Consider the following 18,350-nt stretch of genomic DNA (forward strand, 5'->3'; position numbering starts at 1 on the left):
ATAAACATTGCCCTCAGCAAAACATTAATTCACTTGGATTCCTACCTTAAACCCATTCTCCCCTACACTGTGGAACCAAAGGCATATTGGAGGAATGGCCTTTGATTCCTCCAATATGATTGAAGTTGAAAAGTGAATGTGTTTAACTTTACATGGTCATGTTTCTATAATTAATTTGTTTACATCAGTAAAATTGCTAAACATATAAACATCTTTCAACTTGTAAGCAGATATAAATTACCCAAGATAATCACCCAAATTATTCAGCAGGAAAAAGGTGTCTCTCGTCTGATGAGATTTCCGACCCTTAATCTTTGACATAAAGTACGTCAAGGGCTCACTTTGATTCTCCTCCTCCTTACTTTACCAAGGGAGACGCCACGGTGCCTTTTATTTCCTCCAAGCACGTCGGGGTGGAGGGAGAGGACGTGCCGAGGGTTCAGGCCACTGGTCTCCGATCGCCGTAGGGATCACGTGACCGGACGCGCGTGAGCCAGGTCATCTGGTGGTTGTGACGTAGACAGTCGCGGCTACCTGCGGAGCGCGCTCACTCTCCGGTTGTGTTTACCTGTGGGTCGCGCTGCTGCGCAGTCGCGGCTACCTGCGGAGGGGGGGCGTGTCACCTGCGGGGCCCTCGTCGCGGGCTGACTTTCTTCGTCAACCTCTTGCGCCCCTTCCAGCGGTCTGTCAAGTCGGGGGTGAGGGCGAAAGGACATGAAGGACCGCGGAGGGTAAGAGCGGCGGTGCCAACGCCCGAGGAGTGCCTGGACCTGCGCCGCGCAAGCCCGCTGGTTGCGGTGCGCGGAGGGCCCGGCCCCGACGATGGCCTGGGTGAAGCTCTTCCTGAAGCCCGGGGGCAACCTCCGGAATAGCTACCAGCCGGGCAGCATGCTGTCCATCGCGCCGGCGAAAGGACTACTGAACGGGCCGGGCGAGAACAGCTGTTTCCTCAACAGTGCGGTGCAGGTAAGGGCGAGGGCACGCACCCCCATGGTGGGCCACTCCATCTCCTACCATTCGCATGCACCCAACTCCCAAACAGTTTGCATTTGTCTAAACCCCTGGCCCCTGCCATCCCTCCGGTCCCCCACGCAAGGAATTGCACTGGCCTGTTGCAATGTTTACCTTCTTGAAATGATGTGTAAAAGACTTTGAAAACGAGTTGGCTCTGCTCGCAATTAGCCGGGGTGTTCAAGGTCCCTGGCTTTAGCAAGTGTCCGTGATCAGCTGTTGCGCTGTTGTGAGTTGCTTGACATCAAACTGCAAAGCGTTTCAAGCGTCTTCCGTTTAAAAATAACTTGTGGACGGTCTTTGGATGCTGGGGGGAAGATGGTTTGTATCTTGAAAGCCCACTTTCACATTAATTTTAAAATGACAGCAGACTTGAGTAAAGATCCAAGAAGCGTTGCAAGGAAATTGTTGCACTCGCGTTTTTATTTCAAGCTTTATGGTTGACTCGAGATTAAAAATGATCCAACCTAACAATAAACTTAACTATTGATTTTAATTGGCACACTTAATGTTCACATTTTCTAGTTCACAAATTTCCATTACTTTGGATAGACAAAATCTACAAATGCCTGTGAAAATCAATTTAATAAATAAAGAGCTGTTTCCAAAGGGTGGGGGGGGGGGTCCTCTTGCATTGAAACATACTTGCATGCTGGTTTTGTGAGTTCTCATGGCTAACGTGGGAAATTCCAGATTCTTTTATTGACATGTAAGAAAACTTAATAGTACATAGAATTGTCTTCTACTCGTAAGGTAGAGTCACCATTAATGTTGCCTAGCACCACTTACAGTAAGAAAGGGAAGCAAAAGAGAGTCCCTTCAGAGACACTGAGTGGCTGTGATTCACCTCCAGTGCTTCCACAGGCTGTGCAGCCACACAGACTCCTATTCAATCCAAACCTCCTACACGATCATGGAGCCTTCAACACCTGAGCCTCTTTGGGAGCTATTGCCCTCAGCACTCTATAGAATCCAAGCTCCGATAACTGGTTCCCAACAGCCAGTCTCCAGCAGCCTGCGTCGGTAACAGCCTGCAGTCTGTATCGATCCTTCAGCTGCTGAACTGCTGGCTAGTCTTCTGCTGTGGTTACGTCATGTAGGGTTGTCTCCTCTGCTTCTCTTACAAAGATGGAACAAGTGAAGATTCATGGGTTGGTACGTTGGTGATCAATTTCTGCTACCACAGCCTTTGAATGTAACTGATCCATGGTCTTGAGGTTCACAGTCATTCTCAATGCATCTTTTCCATCATCCCAATTGCATCTCCACATTTAGCTTTCATAGGGAAGAGATTCCCACGAGCCTGTTGGGAAAGTTTTGCATTTTCCTCTGTCTGCCATTATATGAGTGACATGGTTAGCTTAGCGGTTGGCACATTGCTTTTGGAGTGCTGGTGATCTAGATTTGAATCCAACGTTGTCTTTACATTTGCCCCGTGTCCACATGGGTTTGCTATCAGAGACCTGCAGGGTATATCACTGAAGAATCTAGAAAGGTTCAGCAGGTGTACTGTGGAGAGAATTCTCGCTGGTTTCATCTCTGGTACAGAGGTGCCAGGACGAGGGAAAAATAATCTCAAAGAATATTCAGACTCTGCCCAAGCAGCACATGAAAGCAGGATCAAACCAAGATTGCTGAAGCTCCATATCATTGCTCTGCAGAATAGCATCATAATACATCATGTATCGATTATCTTTTTAAAAAGTCTAATTATATCTGTACTTGTTATGTGCCTCGGTCATCATCGGCAGCTTGGTAGCACAGCGGTTAGTGCAACGATGTTACAGCACCAGCGATCAGGATTAGGGTTCGAATCTTGCACTCTGTGACAGGAGCATAAGTTCTCCCTGTGTCTGTGTGGGTTTTGCTCAGGGTCCAGTTTCCTCTCACCCTTCAGAACTTAAGGGGTTGGGGGTGGTTTGCAGGTCAACTGGGTGTAATTGGGCAGCAAGGGGTCGTGGACCAAAAGGGCCCTCTAATTATGCTGTATGTCTGAAATAAGGTAATAATTTCAAAATTAACATCCTGTCCAATCTTTCCTAATGGTTAGAGCATTCTACAAACATTGTAGTTGTGAATTGCTGTGATTCCATACCCTTACTATAAAGCAGAGAAGTAACCCCTATACTTATGTTTGGATGCAATCAAGTTTCTCCAAGTTTAATATTTATACCATTTCTTCAGAAAATGTGAACAGCCCCCTTCTCCCCACAGTAGTTGAAAAAACCCAAATCTCTTCCATTTCCCACATTTAACCCCATACTTTCTTTCTCATTTACATTTCTTTAAAATGAGCCAAGTTGTTTCCTGTTTTATATTTGAGTGCAAGGTCCTTAAAAAATTGGTTTCAATGTTACAAAGGGAAGATTTTGATCTTCTGTAACAAAATGCTAAGAAAATATGACAGTGAGATGCAGGGAATGAGTTTATTAACTTTGTTGGGAAGATTTAACTTTTATAATTGTTTTCAGTTTGAATAAATTGTTAATTTATCGGGATTCTATGCATGCTTATTGTGGCACTGGTACAATGAGCAGTGCTGCTGTTTCATAGTGCCAGGGACCCAAGTTCAAAACTGACCTTGGGCATTGTCCTTGAAGTCTTTACATTTTCTTCCTTGATATCATGGGTTTCCTCTGACTGCCCCAGTTTCCTCCCATATCCAAAAGACGTTCAGACTGGTAGGTTAATTGGCCATGCTGAGTGTTGCTGAGTAGTAGAATCTGGGTGGGGTTTGATTTTAGGAGAATTAAAATGTGATTCATATTGGATTCGTTTAAATTGGTGGTTGATTGTTGTTAGCCCCTTTTCCACTGGCACCCTGTCCCAGGAATTAACTGGAATTTACTGGGACAAGGTCCAGTGGAAAAGGAACATTGTTTGAATGCTGGCGTCAAATGACGTCACTTCATGCAGGGGATTAACCACCTCTACCTCTGCTCATATCCCTGGCAATTGCTAATGCTGCCATGCTGATAAAGCAGTGAAAAAGGGACAGCAGAAAGTCACCAGTTTCCAGTTGAAGGCAGAACCCTCCAATCCCCGGCGATGAGTGTGTTCAATGGAAAAGCAGTGGAAACGGCGCAAAGGCTTCCTATCCCGGGACACTGCACAGCCAATTAACTGGGATGCCAGTGGAAAAGAGGCTGTTTTGAAGAGTGAACAGAGGGCCTGTTTTCAAGCTGTATTATTTATTGTATAACTCTATTTGCATTTTAACCTAGATTCCAATTGTGGGCCATTTAGTAAGACTTACAATTTAACAGCACATTTTGCTGCTTTCAGAATGAAACTATGGTTTGTGTTAAGGGGAGTTTTTTATTACTTTGCAAAATAGAGTACTAAAGTGTTAAAATTCATTTAGAAGAGGCTAACATCGATGACATAAGCTCAGACAATTCTCCTATTTCTAGTTGTGATTTATGAGACAGTTTCACAAAATACCTGTCGCTGCTGTTGCATTTTTTAATAAAATATTTTAAGTTGCAAAATGAATACATTCTAGATAATTGGGACAAAGAATTTACAGATTTGCTTGTTTATACTGTATTGAATGAGTTTGTAGTGAATTCTTCTTTTGGAGTGACATTTTGCTTTCATTGCAGTACTAAAAAAATCAAGTTTATTCTAAGTTAAGTTAAATGCTCAATTTAGAATTGTTCAAGTGGGAAAATGAGCACTCTTCTGTGATATGATTTATTTTCTTGTTCGAGAAATGAGCCAAGAAAAATTACTAATTTTTGGTTTGGCCAGAGGTTGATACAGATTTTCCATCTCTTAACATCTCCACCCTGTGGTAATTTGGAAAAAAAAAAAAAAATTTTTGTCACAATTTCCATTTAAGATCAATTAATTTGTTTTTTAAAATACAAGTTATTCATATCTATGCCCAAATCACTATACTTTGCATCCAATTCTACTCAAAAGAAAATTCTGTTTTGGAACATAACTGAGTGTTGGGTGTCCAACTTGCCAAAGGTTTTGCTGAGCAGCAGTGCCTGTTTGTGTTGAATGAATGAGCAACTTGCAGTGTTCACCTGATGGCACTGGAAAAACCCCACCATCAGTGCCTCTGCAAAAATGTTTAATTTCCTGGTGAAATCTGCACACCAAAATCAGGCTTCTCCACTAGATGACCAAATGCACTGGACCATCTGCATGCCTGATGTGGATTCCTGAAGCAAGTAGTCTACTCACAGCAAGCAACTTCCAGGAAGGAAACTTGTATATGTAACATCCTCACTGATTGAAACACCTTAAAGTTGTGAGAAGCATCTGAGATAGTGTCAAACACTTAGTTTCTTCAGGAGAAACCATGTGAAAAGTGCGAAAGACTCCAGTAGATCTTTTAATATCAAGTTATAACATTATAATGGGCCCTTCTGGCCTATGAGCCAAACAACATCAATTAATCTACAAAACCTGTATGTTTTTGGAGGGTGGGAGGAAACTGGAACACTGAAAGGCAACCCATGCAGATCACATGGACAATGTATAAACTCCTTGCAGACAGTCCTGGATTTGAACCTGGGTTGCTGATACTCTATTGGCATTGTGCTAAACGCTGCTTGTTCCAGTTCCTCTTCCCTTGGTAATATTTTCAGATTTCTCATCTGATTGAAGTCACTAAATCAATTTATCCTTCATGGATTAGCTATGCAGAATATCTGCTGAATTATAAAGGCAAATAGATACTCAAGAGTTGCATTCAAATTGTGTACCTTAATTGTTACTTTAACAAAAAAAAAGATGTTTTGTTTAAAAAAATTGAAAGCTATCAACTTCATCTTCTTTTGTAAGTTGAAGACGTGCTGCCTCATCATGTCAAAATCCTGAAATTGCCAGTGCTAATTGTCTTGAGTTTATGCTTGTCTTGAATTGCTATTTTCTCCTTGGATTTTGTGAGAGAGATATATATATATATACACCTGGATGAGGAAGTGGAAGCATGGGTTTGTAAGTTGTAGGTGACACCAAGGTTGATGTTGTGGATAGTCCGGAGTGTTCCCAAAGGTTACAAAGGGACATTACCAGGATACAGAGCTGGGCTGAGAAATGGTAGATGGAGTTTAACCAAGAAAAATGTGAAGTGGTTCATTTCAGTAGGTCAAATTTGAAGACAGAATTCAATGTTAATGGGAGAATTATGAGCAGTATGGAAGAACTGAGAGTTGTTGGACTGGATGTCCAGTGAACATTCAAAGCTGCTGCAGAGACTGTTACTGTTGCTTAAAAGTTGTATGATGCATTGACCTTCATTAACTATGGGATTGAGTTTAAAAGCCATCAGATAATGATGCAGATTTCTAAGATCTGTTGCTTGGATTAATGTATTCACTTCTAGTCACCTCACTACAGGAAGGATGTGAATGCAAGAGAGTGGGTGCAGAGGAGATTTACAAGGATGTTACCTGGATTGGAGAGCATGCCTTTGTATAGTTGGGTTGAGTGAACTTGGTCTTTTCTCCTGCGAGTGACAAAGGATGAGGTGTACAAGGTGAAGAGAGGCATTTGTGTGGATGACCAGAAGTTTTCCCCCAGGGCTGAAATGGGTAAAATGATGGGGGCATACTGTAGTTTTAAGATGTTTGAGAGGAAGTACAGGGGGTTATGAAAGAGGCAGGTTTTTCCACACAGTGGTATGTTCATGTAATGCACTGTGGGCAATGGTAGTCGGGTCCTTTTAAGAGAACATTAGATGACAGAGTCCACAAGCATCGAATCCTTGCTGCTGAAGACCCAACTGCGCTGGGTGGGTCACGTCTCCAGAATGGAGGACCATCGCCTTCCCAAGATCGTGTTATATGACGAGCTCTCAACTGGCCACCGAGACAGGTGCACCAAAGAAGAGGTACAAGGACTGTTTAAAGAAATCTCTTGGTGCCTGCCACATTGACCACCGCCAGTGGGCTGATCTCGCCTCCAACTGTGCATCTTGGCGCCTCACAGTTCGGTGGGCAGCAACCTCCTTTGAAGAAGACCGCAGCGCCCACCTCACTGACAAAAGACAAAGGAAGAAAAACCCAACACCCAACCCCAACCAACCAATTTTCCCTTGCAACCGTGTCTGCCTGTCCCGCATCGGACTTGTCAGTCACTAACGAGCCTGCAGCAGACGTGGACATACCCCTCCATAAATCTTCGTCAGCGAAGCCAAGCCAAAGATAAAAGAAAGAGATGACTATATAGAGATGAGAAAAATGGAGGATTTATGCAGTAAGGAAATTCTTGGCAGTTGTTAGAGTAGGTTATTAGATTGCACGAATAACCTACTCTAACTGTTATAAACAGCCAATTATTTTTGAAAACGTTTGTCTAGAATTGTCCTGGATCTTTCTGTCGGCTAGAGATTAGCAAATGATGCAGGGCAATGTGTATAGAATTTCAAATAAAGATCAACTTGTAAACTCCCATTTAGGTCTAATGGGGTTGAGGGGAAAAAAAACATTGAAGTCCTGTCTTTTATTACCATGGCACACCTTTCAAACCTTCATAGAAAAGTACCCATTGGTGTTGATCCTGTGCCATAGAGGTTTCGCACGGGTAGCAGCATCTATAATAGATTACTTTGTGGAGTATAGGTATACATCATTTTATGAATACTCGCTTTATGAAAATTTGTTTTTATGAAGAAACCTGTGTTTGCTTTTATGAAAGATTTTAAATGGTTTTTCATTTCTACGAAAATAGACTCCAATAGTAGTGAATGGATCTTTGCTTTACGCCATTTTGGCTTATGAAAAGTTTCATAGGAACGCTCTAGTATTGTAAAGTGGGGTATACCTGTATAACTTGTCTGTGTGTACAGCAATTCCCCAGTGATTGTCAGCCTATTTGTTCCTCTTTCATTTAAATTACATTTGCCTTTACATATCCATTTTATATCAACTTCCAAGTTGTCAATTCATTGTTACTCTGTTAACCTGTAAATTAATTTTTTTAATTTAGACATGCAGCACAGTAACAGGCCATTTTGGTCCATGCCTCCCAATTTACACCCAATTAACCTATACCCCAGGTATTTTTGAACAGTAGAAGGAAACGAGCTCCCAGGGAAAACATACAATCTCCTTACAGACAGTGTGGTATTTGAACCCCAGTCTCGATTGCTGGTGATGTAAAGGCATTGCGCTAACTGCTATGCCAACCTGAACTTCTAACTACCCTAATAATCTACTCTGGCATCACTGAGACCCGAATGTGCAATTGAAATGGCACTTTCTTAAATGATTGTAACTGAATATTTGTTATACATCTTTTTCCATGTGTTAATGTATGCTATTTTAGATGGTATCTTGTACATGTCTGTTTGGCTGTAATAATTTTGATGCACATGTACATTTACTTGCATATATACCAATAAACTCATCATTATCAAGTGCTGCTTAGCAGAGAGGAATGCTCTTGGGTCAGTGGAAAAGGAGGGTGGTGATCAGCAGGGAGGTTCCTTTGGCCATTCTTGACCTAAAGGCATGAATATATTTTGGATACTGTGGACTTTTAGGGTCATTGACTTCTGACTAAAAGATATGTTTCTGAAAACATTTGGAGAGTTCAGCTAAGGGGCACCTTTCCTAGATTTAGTACGTCTCCAGATGGTAGTGAGGAGGATTTTGCAATATTGCATATACCCTTTGAAGCCAAGTTGATGCTTAATAGTCACTTTTTAAAAAAAATTCTGAGTTTTATAATTTTGATATAACTAAATAGTGTTTTTGGCTATTTGAAGAGATTTATGTAGATAACTGCAAATTTTACAGCCATTTGGATAAATTAAAATTTGCCTTTATGGGATTCTTCAATAGCACCCAAAAACTTGAGATGTAGAATTAAATGAACTCTTGCAGAATTTTTGTTAGGTGGGGGGGGGGGGCGGGCGGGGGGAGGGGTTGCAGAGAGTAAATACTTTTTAAGTCTTAATTTTGTGAAGCATGCACAAATAACTTTATTGTACACACAGGGAAATTGCAACAGGAAAGACACAAAACAGCATGATACAAAAACCTACATAGGCATTCACATTGGATACAGTGATCTTCAATACCAGTGGCTACCTATGCTCTCTCTCTTCATTAATACTGCCAAATAATACTACATTCCCAATCTAAGTGTAGTGCCAACCTTTCCGACGACTCTTCCAGCGATGCCCATGGTTAGCGATGTGGCATAGAGCAACATTTGTGGTCAGGACCAAGGAGCAGAGTGTGTGCAAAGCACATGATGTACTCTCAAATGCAGTAAGCTGAGGAGTCCAACCCAGTAATCAGCAAGTGATTTGAAAGGGACTATTGGTCAGGTGTGCAGAAATGGGTGGCCAGAGTACCACTTTGACAGGTGGTGTGACATCCGACTAAATTTCAGATGAAGGCTTCTTCAGGTGCATTCTCCGCCAAGAATGCGCCTACAGAAGCGGATTTAGGACTGTGGAATGGTTGTTCACGTAGCAGCACTGAAAGCGCAGCGCTGGCCATCTCAAAGGGACAGCTGCACAGGAGGCGCCTCGGAGCACACTCCAGCTCCTGTCCCTTCGGGCTGTTAGGGTTGAGACGGCCGGCGCGGGTTGTCCCCACACTGATCCCACTGCCCTGCCCTGCCTGCACTCTTCCCCCACAGCCCCATGTCGGTCCCTACACTGATCCCACTGCCCAGCTCACGCTCTCCCCACAGCCCCGTGTCGGTCCCCACACTGATCCCACTGCCCAGCCCGCACTCTTCCCCCCCCCCCCCACAGCCCTATGTCAGTCTCTACACTGATCCCACTGCCCAGCCCGCGGTCTCCGCCCCCCACGGCCCCGTGTCGGTCCCTATACTGATCCCACTGCCCAGCCCGCACTCTCCCCACAGCCCCGTGTCGATCCCCACACTGATCCCACTGCTTTGCCCGTGCCTGCCACCCCACAGTGTGGGGACTGATACAGGGCTGTGGGGAGAGCATGGGGCAGTGGGATCAGTGTGGGGACCAACACGGGGCTATGGGGGGGAGAGCAGAGCATTGGGATTTTGGATAATCCGATTTTTGGATAATCGGAGTTGTACAGTATTTTAAACTGATGATAGAATTCAGACACTCTCCCGCCCGCCCCCAGCTCCCTCCCGCCCGCCCCCCCCCATATTTACAATGGATGTACAATCTCCATGCACCTTGTATCCCCATCTGAAGGTCTCATAGCCTTTTGTTTCCTTCTAAACAGCATACCCAACCTCCTCTCCCTGGCAGAACTTGTTCTCACCCTTAATAATTTCTCCTATGACTCTTCCCATTTTCTTCAAGTCAAATGGGTTCCCGCCTTTAGTCCCAGCTATGCTTGCCTTTTTGTTGGCTCTCTGGAGCCTACACAGCCAATGCCCCATTTGGGCACTACCAGTTGCCCCAATAATTACAAAGACCACAAATGAGGGGAACAATGGGCTTTATTCCACACAAGACTTGCTGGCCTGGGTCTAAGCTCGGGAAGTGCAGGGAAGGAAGAGGTAACTCGACCTTTATGGCCTGGGTCACAGCGGAGGAGTCTAGGAGACGATGTCATCAGGAGGGAGGGCCAGCCAGTGCCTGTACGGCTCGTACATACAATAAACCACATCATTACATTCACCCACTCTTTTTAAATAGAGATCACAGGTATCGATAATGAGAAAGGGAGAGAAAGGAAAAGAAATGGGAGAAAAAAAACTCTCTCTGATTAGAGGTTCAGTTGCTCTGACGACTTTCCCCTTCTGCCGGACCGATGGGGGGCCGGCGTGTCTGTGCTCTGCTCCTCGGAGGGGGAAAGACTGTCAAGGGAGAGGCCAGGGTGGGAATAGTTTGGGTCGGAGTAATGGTGGGGGACGCCTGGGGGGATGAGTGGTCTGATGTCTCCCGGGGGGCCTTCTCCTGGGGGGAGGAGCCAGGTGGCTCGGACTCCAGGATTGTGTTCCTGTGTAGTGTAATCAGATTCGTAGGCTGGTCAGTGGCATGCAGGGCCGTTTATGGATTTCCGGCCCATGCCAGGTCTCAAAACAGTGCAATGTCCTCGTGGCCATCAGGGTACCTCACAAATGCATATTGTGGGTTCCACCAGTGGATCCATCTTCTGGTCCCTGACATGCTTCCATAGCAGGGGCGGCCCTGGGGTTGCCAACCAAGGAAGGATGGAGGAACCATTCACCGATCTCCTAGGGAAAGCAAAGAGTCGTTCATGTGGGGTGGTGTTAGTTGCAATGCACTGTAGTAATCGGATGGCATGGGGCATTTCGGCAAAACGTCCTGCCAACGGGACGTTTCTAAACCTGAGGGCCAGGAGCACTGGCTTCCAGACGGTGGTGTTCTCCTTTTCCACCTGGCCATTATCCCTGGGGTTACAGCTGGTGGTCCTGCTGGTGGTGATGCCTTTGGCTAGGAAGTACTGTCGCAGTTCCTCACTCATGAATGAGGTCCCCGATCGCTATGGATGTACTAGGGGTACCTGAACATGGTGAAGATACTGTGCAGCGCCTTGATTACCGTCGCCGAGGTCATATCCAGGCAGGGAATAGCAAAGGGGAACCTGCAGAACTCATCTACCATCTTCAGGAAGTAGGTGTTCCTATTTGAGGTGGGATGGGGGCCCTTGAAATCGACACTGAGTCGTTTGAAGGGGCATGTGGCCTTGATGAGGTGTGCTTTTTCTGGCCGGTAGAACTGTAGCTTACGTTCAGCGCAGATCTGGCAGCGTCTGGTCGTAGACCTGACATCATCTATGGAGTTTGGAACGTTCTGAGTCTTGACGAAGTGGTACAGCCTCATGACTCCAGGGTGTCACCAGTTGTCATGTAGGGCCTGGAGTCAGTCGAGATGTTTACTGGCGCATGTACCCTGGGATAAGGCACCTTGGGGATCATTGAGTTTAACTGGCTGATACAAGATGTCGTAATTATAGGTGGATAGCTCGATCCTCCACCTAAGAATCTTGTCAGTTTTGATTTTACCCTGCTGTTCTGTATTGAACATGAAGGCCTCAGCCCTCTGGTCTGTCAGCAGGGTAAACCTTTTACTGGCCAGGTAATGTTGCCAGTGGTACACTGCCTCAACGATCGCTTGTGCCTCCTTCTCGACGGAGGAGTGCCGTACTTCGGGACCGTGCAAGGAAAAAAATGCTGCCTGCCTGGTTAAGTGTGGCGGCCAGTGCGAAATCGGAGGGATTGCTCTCCACCTGGAATGGGATGGATTCATCCATGGCATGAATCATGACTTTAGCGATGTCTCCTCAGATCTGATGAAATGCAGCCTGGGCTTCTGCCAATAATGGGAAAGTTGTGGACTTAATCAGGGGGTGGGCTTTATTGGCATAATTGGGCATCCATTGTGCGTAGTAAGAAAACAGCCACAGGCATCTCTTCAGTGCTTTTAGGGTGTTTGGGACTGGGAGTTCCATGAGGGGTCACATGCGGTTGGGGTCCGGGCAATGACACCATTTGCCATGACACATCCGAGAAGGGCCACGCGATCCGTATTAAACACTCACTTGTCCTTATTATATGTCAAGTTGAATGACTTAGCCATACGTAGGAACTTTGCGAGGTTTGCGTCGTGGTCTTGCTGGTCGTGGCCGCAGATGATGACATTGTCAAGATATGGGAACATTGCCGTCAGCTTGTGCTCCTCCACCATCCGATTCATAACCCTCTGAAAAGCAGACGCCATTAGTCACACCAAAAGGCACCCGCAAGATGGGAAACAGTTTACCGTCGGCCTCGAAACCCACGTAGATTCTCTCGCTCGGGCAGAGGGAGAGTTGATGGTAAGCCGACTTAAGGTCAATGGTCAAAAAGACTCTGTATTGTGCGACCTTGTTGACCAAGTCGGCTATCCGGGGTTGCGAGTATGCGTTCAACTGGGTGAAGCGGTTGATGGTTTGACTATAGTCGATCACCATCTGGGGCTTGCCCACCCCTTTGACCATAAGGAACTGCGCCCTCCAGGGACTGGAGCTAGGGGCCATGATCCCCTCCGCCAAGAGTCGCTGAACCTCTGCCCGGATGAACATCATATCTTCAGTGCTATAGCGCCTACTCTTGGTGGCGATCGGTTTACAGTCCAGGGTAAGGCTTGCAAATAGTGATGGAGGGGCCACTTGCAGGGTGGTGAGGCTGCAGGACAGTGCCGGAGACTGGGTGCTTGATTGGGGAGTGGGATCCATGAGCTGGGGGTTGTGAATGGTGAACGGCGGTTGGGAATCCCCAAATCCCACCATCACACTCCTGAACTGACTCTGGAAGTTGAGGTCAGGAGGAACGGCACACAGAGCTGGGGCATGATCAACAATACGAAATCATTTTATCATTTCCCCCCCCCCCCCCCCCACCGTCAGAGATGCTACACAGTACCCCCGGATACAAGTCTGTTAGTCCTTCACCGCCATCGATACAGATCTGGTCATCAGCCAAATGGGAAAGGAAAGTCTGTGGACCATCTCGGGGTGGATAAAACTTTCGGTGCTGCCACTGTCAAAGAGGCAGTTCATTTTGCGCCCATTCACCTCGATGTGCATCATGGAGTTCGTGAGGGCTGGCTTGATTCAGGGTGACTGAAGCCAGGACAGGTACCTCGTCATCATCGATGGGGAAGATCGACGCCCAAGATGGCGGCCTCCATGTTGACCACGCTGCTATCTTCGAGGAAGAAGGCGGAAGTGGTGTTGTTGAGGGCGGAAATGACATTGATGAGGTAGGCTGCGGCGTAGAGGATGAGGACGGCAGCGAGTAAGATGGCGTCCCTCTTACCGCGCACGCGGTTGGTACCGGAAGTTCTTCGGTCGCACACGCCGCGCTACTCCTGGACAGGGTTCTGGATCTACAAACTTTCTGGTAGTGGTCCTTCTTCCCGCAACCCAAGCAGGTACCTCCTTTCGCGGGGCAGGGGCATCGCAAGTGTCTTGCCTGCCCACAGATGTTGCATCTTGACGATGCCAGTGTCATCGCAACCATGGTTGGGCCGGTCGCCCCCAATGCTGATTCCCAGGACGGCGGCCCTCGTGGCGGTGCGTATGTGGTAGGCCTGCTTCTACCCGCGATAGACTCCGCGTGGTGCTGGGTCGAATCTAAGGACCTGGCCAGTTGGATCACCCTTTTAGTGGAAGTTGATCCTCCTCGAGGAGACGTTGTCAGATATAGTCTGACCTCAACTCTGACACGCAGGCGTCCTGGACCAGGTCCTCTATGCACTGGGCACCCGATATTGGAGCAGTGGGGTTCCCCAAACAGTCTTTTCCCAGTGTGACCAGTGATTCTTCAACCAACTCACCGGGCTGCTGTTTTCTGGACACCAGCAGGTAACTGGAGTAGACTTCATTAACCTTGGGCTTGTATTGCGCCCGAAGTTCAGCCATCACTTCAAAGTAGGTTGTGCTGCTTCTGTTGGCCTGGAAAGCCCTCTGGCTGACTCTTACCTGTAGGACCTTCAGCCTCTTGTCCGAATCGACCACTCCAGCAGCAGCCTCAAGGAAGTTGTTGAAGCAGTTCACCCACTGTTCAGAGTTCTGATGCACCCGGGACTTAGGGATCTACCCCTAGCCAATCGGGATGCAGCAACTTCTCTATTACCAGAGATGTTAAAAAGTTGTAATACATTGTTGGGCACTACCAGTTGCCCCCATAATCACAAAGACTGAAGAAAACAATAAGCTTTATTACACACAAGACATGCTGGTCCGGGTCCAAGCTAGGGAAGTGCAGGGAAGAAAGAGGTGACTCGATCTTCATGGGCTGGGTCACAGGGGAGGAGTCAGAGGAATCTAGGAGAGGATGTCATCAGGAGGGTGGGCCAGCCCATGCTTGTACCGGCTAGTACATACAATAAACCACATCATTACAACCCCTCAACTCTTCCTTCGCTACATTGATGACTATCCTTGGTAAATTTTTTAAACTATTTATTCGTTCAAAAAACAAATAATATGTGACATATACAGCAATTAAACATGAACATTTTTTTGTGTGTGTGTGTATATATATATATATATATATATATAGAAAAAAAGAAAAAAAATCCCCTTCAGCCAACTCTCCTGAGAGCCATAAAAAAAATTTTAAAAAATTAAGTATACATATTGAAATCTAATCAACATAAATTGAAATGTAAATATTGCGAGTATAACAGCCACTTGTTAATAAAAAAATTATAATTATCATGCAATTTTTTCCATTATTAAGCAATATTTCATCTCATTATGCCATCTATTAATATCAATCATATTTGTATCTTTCCACATACTAGCAATACATTTTTTTGCTACGGATAAAGCTAAATATACAAAGCAATCTGGAACTTGTCTAATCCCAAGCCTTTCAGAGGTTGTAAACGACCCAATAAAAATACTGTTGGATCTAAATCTATTTTAATCTTATACAGATATTCTAAAAATTATTGAATTTTCTTCCAAAAAGACCAAACATGACCAAACAACATGAAAAAAAGTTCCAACCATATCACCACATCGAAAACACAAATCTGATTCATTAAAACCATATTTTTTAAAAACTTTTCAGGTGTTAAATATAATTGATGTAAAAAAAAATGGTAATTAATCATTGCATAACGTGCATTTATCAATCTAATTACACTATCATAACAGATATCTAACCAATCCTCTTCAGAAAAAGTAAAACCAATATCTGCTTCCCATTTAATTTTAGATCTATGCCAACCCTTTTTATCCATACCATCCTGTAATATTTGATACATAAATGAAATATACCCCTTCTCTGGTACCTTCATAAGAAAAGTCTCAAATTTAGTCATTTTGGGTAAAATCATATCTCTACCAAACATACATTTTACCAAAGATTGAATTTGATAATAAAGAATCATCAATACCAAAATCTTCCCTCATCTGATTAAAAAATAAAAACTTACCCTCTTTAAAACGATCTCCCAAATTTTTCAAACCTTTAAATCTCCAATGCAATAAACTTTGATTATGTATTGAAAAAGAAATATTGATTATTATACAACGGAGTCAAAGCCAATAATTTACCCCAAGAACCTATCATTTTATTTTTCTTTATCCATAATTTCATTAAATGTTTTAGTATAGGCACATTATATTGTTGTAACAAATTCATATTCCACCTAAACAAAAATTGATGTATTTCAAATTCAGAAATACTTGCCATCTCAATTTTAGCCCAACTAGGAGGCCGTACCAAATCCATCAATGAGCTAATAAATTTAAGTTGGGCTGCCTCAATAATTTTGAAAATATGGTAAACGTAATCCCCCTAACTCATATTTCCAAGTTAATTTATTCAAAGCTACTCTCGAAAATTTAAAAGCTCCCTAACCATTTTCTTTAAATCTCGAAAAAAAAAAAAAAATTATCAAGTAAATACGGAATAGATTGAAATAGATATTGTATACGCGGAAAGATATTCATCTTAATTGTATTTATCCTTCCCATCCTTGGCAAATTAAGTGCATATCCAGGTGCCTCTTGCCTGTCGCGATAGCGGGTAGAAAAAAATCTTTGTCATTTGTTATCTATCATACTCCTCACCTAAAACCCATGCCTTTGGGTCTCAGCAATTCTGCCATGGAAGGAAGAGAATTTCTTGATAACTAATGCTCATAATTTTGTACCCTCTGTCATTTACCTCTCAGCTTTTTCTGTTTCAAGTAAAACAAACTCATCTTATCCAATCTCACTTTATAACTGAAACACTCCATCGCAGGCAATATCCTGTTGCATCTCCTCTGCAAAACTTTCCAATGCAATCATGTCTTTCCTTTAGTCTACTGACCAGAAGGTTACCATATTCTAACTTTGCCTGACCAATGTTTTTGAAGGTGTACAGAGACCTGCCTACTCTTGCATTTATCCTGCTTCATCAAAGTATCTGTGTGACCACATTTGGGTTTCTTTGAATTTGTACACAATGGTTTCACTCCTCAAACCCTTTTAGGCCTTTAGGATGTATGATCTACCCCTGTTTGAGCCTTCAAAATGGATTACCTTGTATTTGTTGGGATTAAAACTGCTATTGTTCTGCCCATTTTTACTGGCTGGCCTGCTGGACATTGTGGAGAAGAGAAAATGTGTTAAGGGATGTTTTAACAATTGGAAGTATGTATTTTGTGGTTAAAGGACTATAATCCTTAAGTATTGCAGGTGGTGTACGGATCTAAAGAGTTTTTTTTTCTCTTGACCATGCTTACCATTGAATCTTCTCTTCCCTTGCAGATTCTCTGGCACCTGGATATATTCCGACGAAGTTTGAGACAACTGCCTGGGCACGTATGCTTTGGAAATGCCTGCATATTTTGTGCTCTGAAGGTAGCATCAGCTTTCAGTATTGAAAGGCTTGATGTCAATGCATGGAGTTATATTTTAAGATTAGGGGTTCAACATTTAGGATTGAATTGGAAAATTTTTTACTTGTAGGAATGTAATTTTTGGCACTTTCTGCCCAAGAAAAATATAAATGCTCCATTATTAAGTTGTTTTGGGGTATTGTGGTAACATTACACAGAAATTCATGCACCCCTGTGAGATATTAAAATTCCATTAATTATATCATGGCTGAATTGTAAAACCCCTTCTATTCCACTAATGTCTTTTGGGAAAGAAACTCCATTCCAACCTAGATTGGTCTCTGTAGAAGTTCTGATTGACCAATTCAGTGATTAACTCTGAAATGGCCCAGTAAGTCACTTGGTTCAGGGGTGATTATGGTCCAACAAAGAATGCTGCCCTTGCCAAATCCTCAAAAGTATAATTTTTTTTTTTAAATTGTATCCAAGATTGAAATCAATACATTTTTGTGTACAGTGGAATTTGGAGTGGGTGGGAAAGGAGAATCAGTGGAGAAGTTCAGTCATAGTCTGTTTTTAAGAGCCAGCTTTGATTGCCCTCAAGGTCTACTCATGCTATCAAGAAATTAGAATTGTCTGTTTTTAATTGTGGCCTAACTTGGCATCCTTTTTTTTTAAATAAATGAATTAAAAGTGGGAATCTGCCATACAATTAATCATATCTGCATCACAATTCAGTAAGGTTATTGCTAAATCTGTATTCTTGCCTACCTTATTTAACTTTTTGGCCCTTGTAAAGATTGTCAATCTTTGCCATAATAATATTCTGACCATCATTTGAGCACTGTTGGAGGAAGAGAGTTCTAAACTAAAGCAATCCTATAAGAAAATAAGAAGTGACATCATACTCATCTTAAATACTTTTTTTAAATTAATTGTCCCTGTTTCTATATTTTCTCTTGTGGAGTAATCCTCTTTGCATTCACCCTTTCAGACCTTGTGAAATCTTATTTCAATCAAATTGCCCCTCTTCCAAACTCTTGCAGGAGTAGACCTAACCTGCCCAATGTCTCAT

The 18,350-nt window shown here is 43.8% G+C and overlaps 1 protein-coding gene across 2 annotated transcripts in view; it reads left to right on the plus strand.

Moving 5' to 3' along the window:
• Nucleotides 1-396: 396 nt before the first annotated feature.
• Nucleotides 397-18,350, plus strand: part of LOC138758119 (inactive ubiquitin carboxyl-terminal hydrolase 53-like) — a 97,709-nt gene continuing 79,755 nt past the window's right edge. The window contains exons 1-2 of one of the 2 annotated variants that reach the window (XR_011354153.1): nucleotides 397-966; nucleotides 17,205-17,297. Coding sequence is in view for 1 of the 2 variants with exons in the window: in XM_069926604.1 (XP_069782705.1) it covers nucleotides 823-966; nucleotides 17,205-17,297 (237 nt within the window). In the remaining variant the exon portion in view is untranslated. The remainder of the gene's footprint in view (nucleotides 967-17,204; nucleotides 17,298-18,350) is intronic. The other variant, XM_069926604.1, reaches the window with a different exon arrangement.

Source organism: Narcine bancroftii, chromosome 3 (genome assembly GCF_036971445.1).
Source record: "Narcine bancroftii isolate sNarBan1 chromosome 3, sNarBan1.hap1, whole genome shotgun sequence".
In the NCBI taxonomy this organism is placed as follows: domain Eukaryota; kingdom Metazoa; phylum Chordata; class Chondrichthyes; order Torpediniformes; family Narcinidae; genus Narcine; species Narcine bancroftii.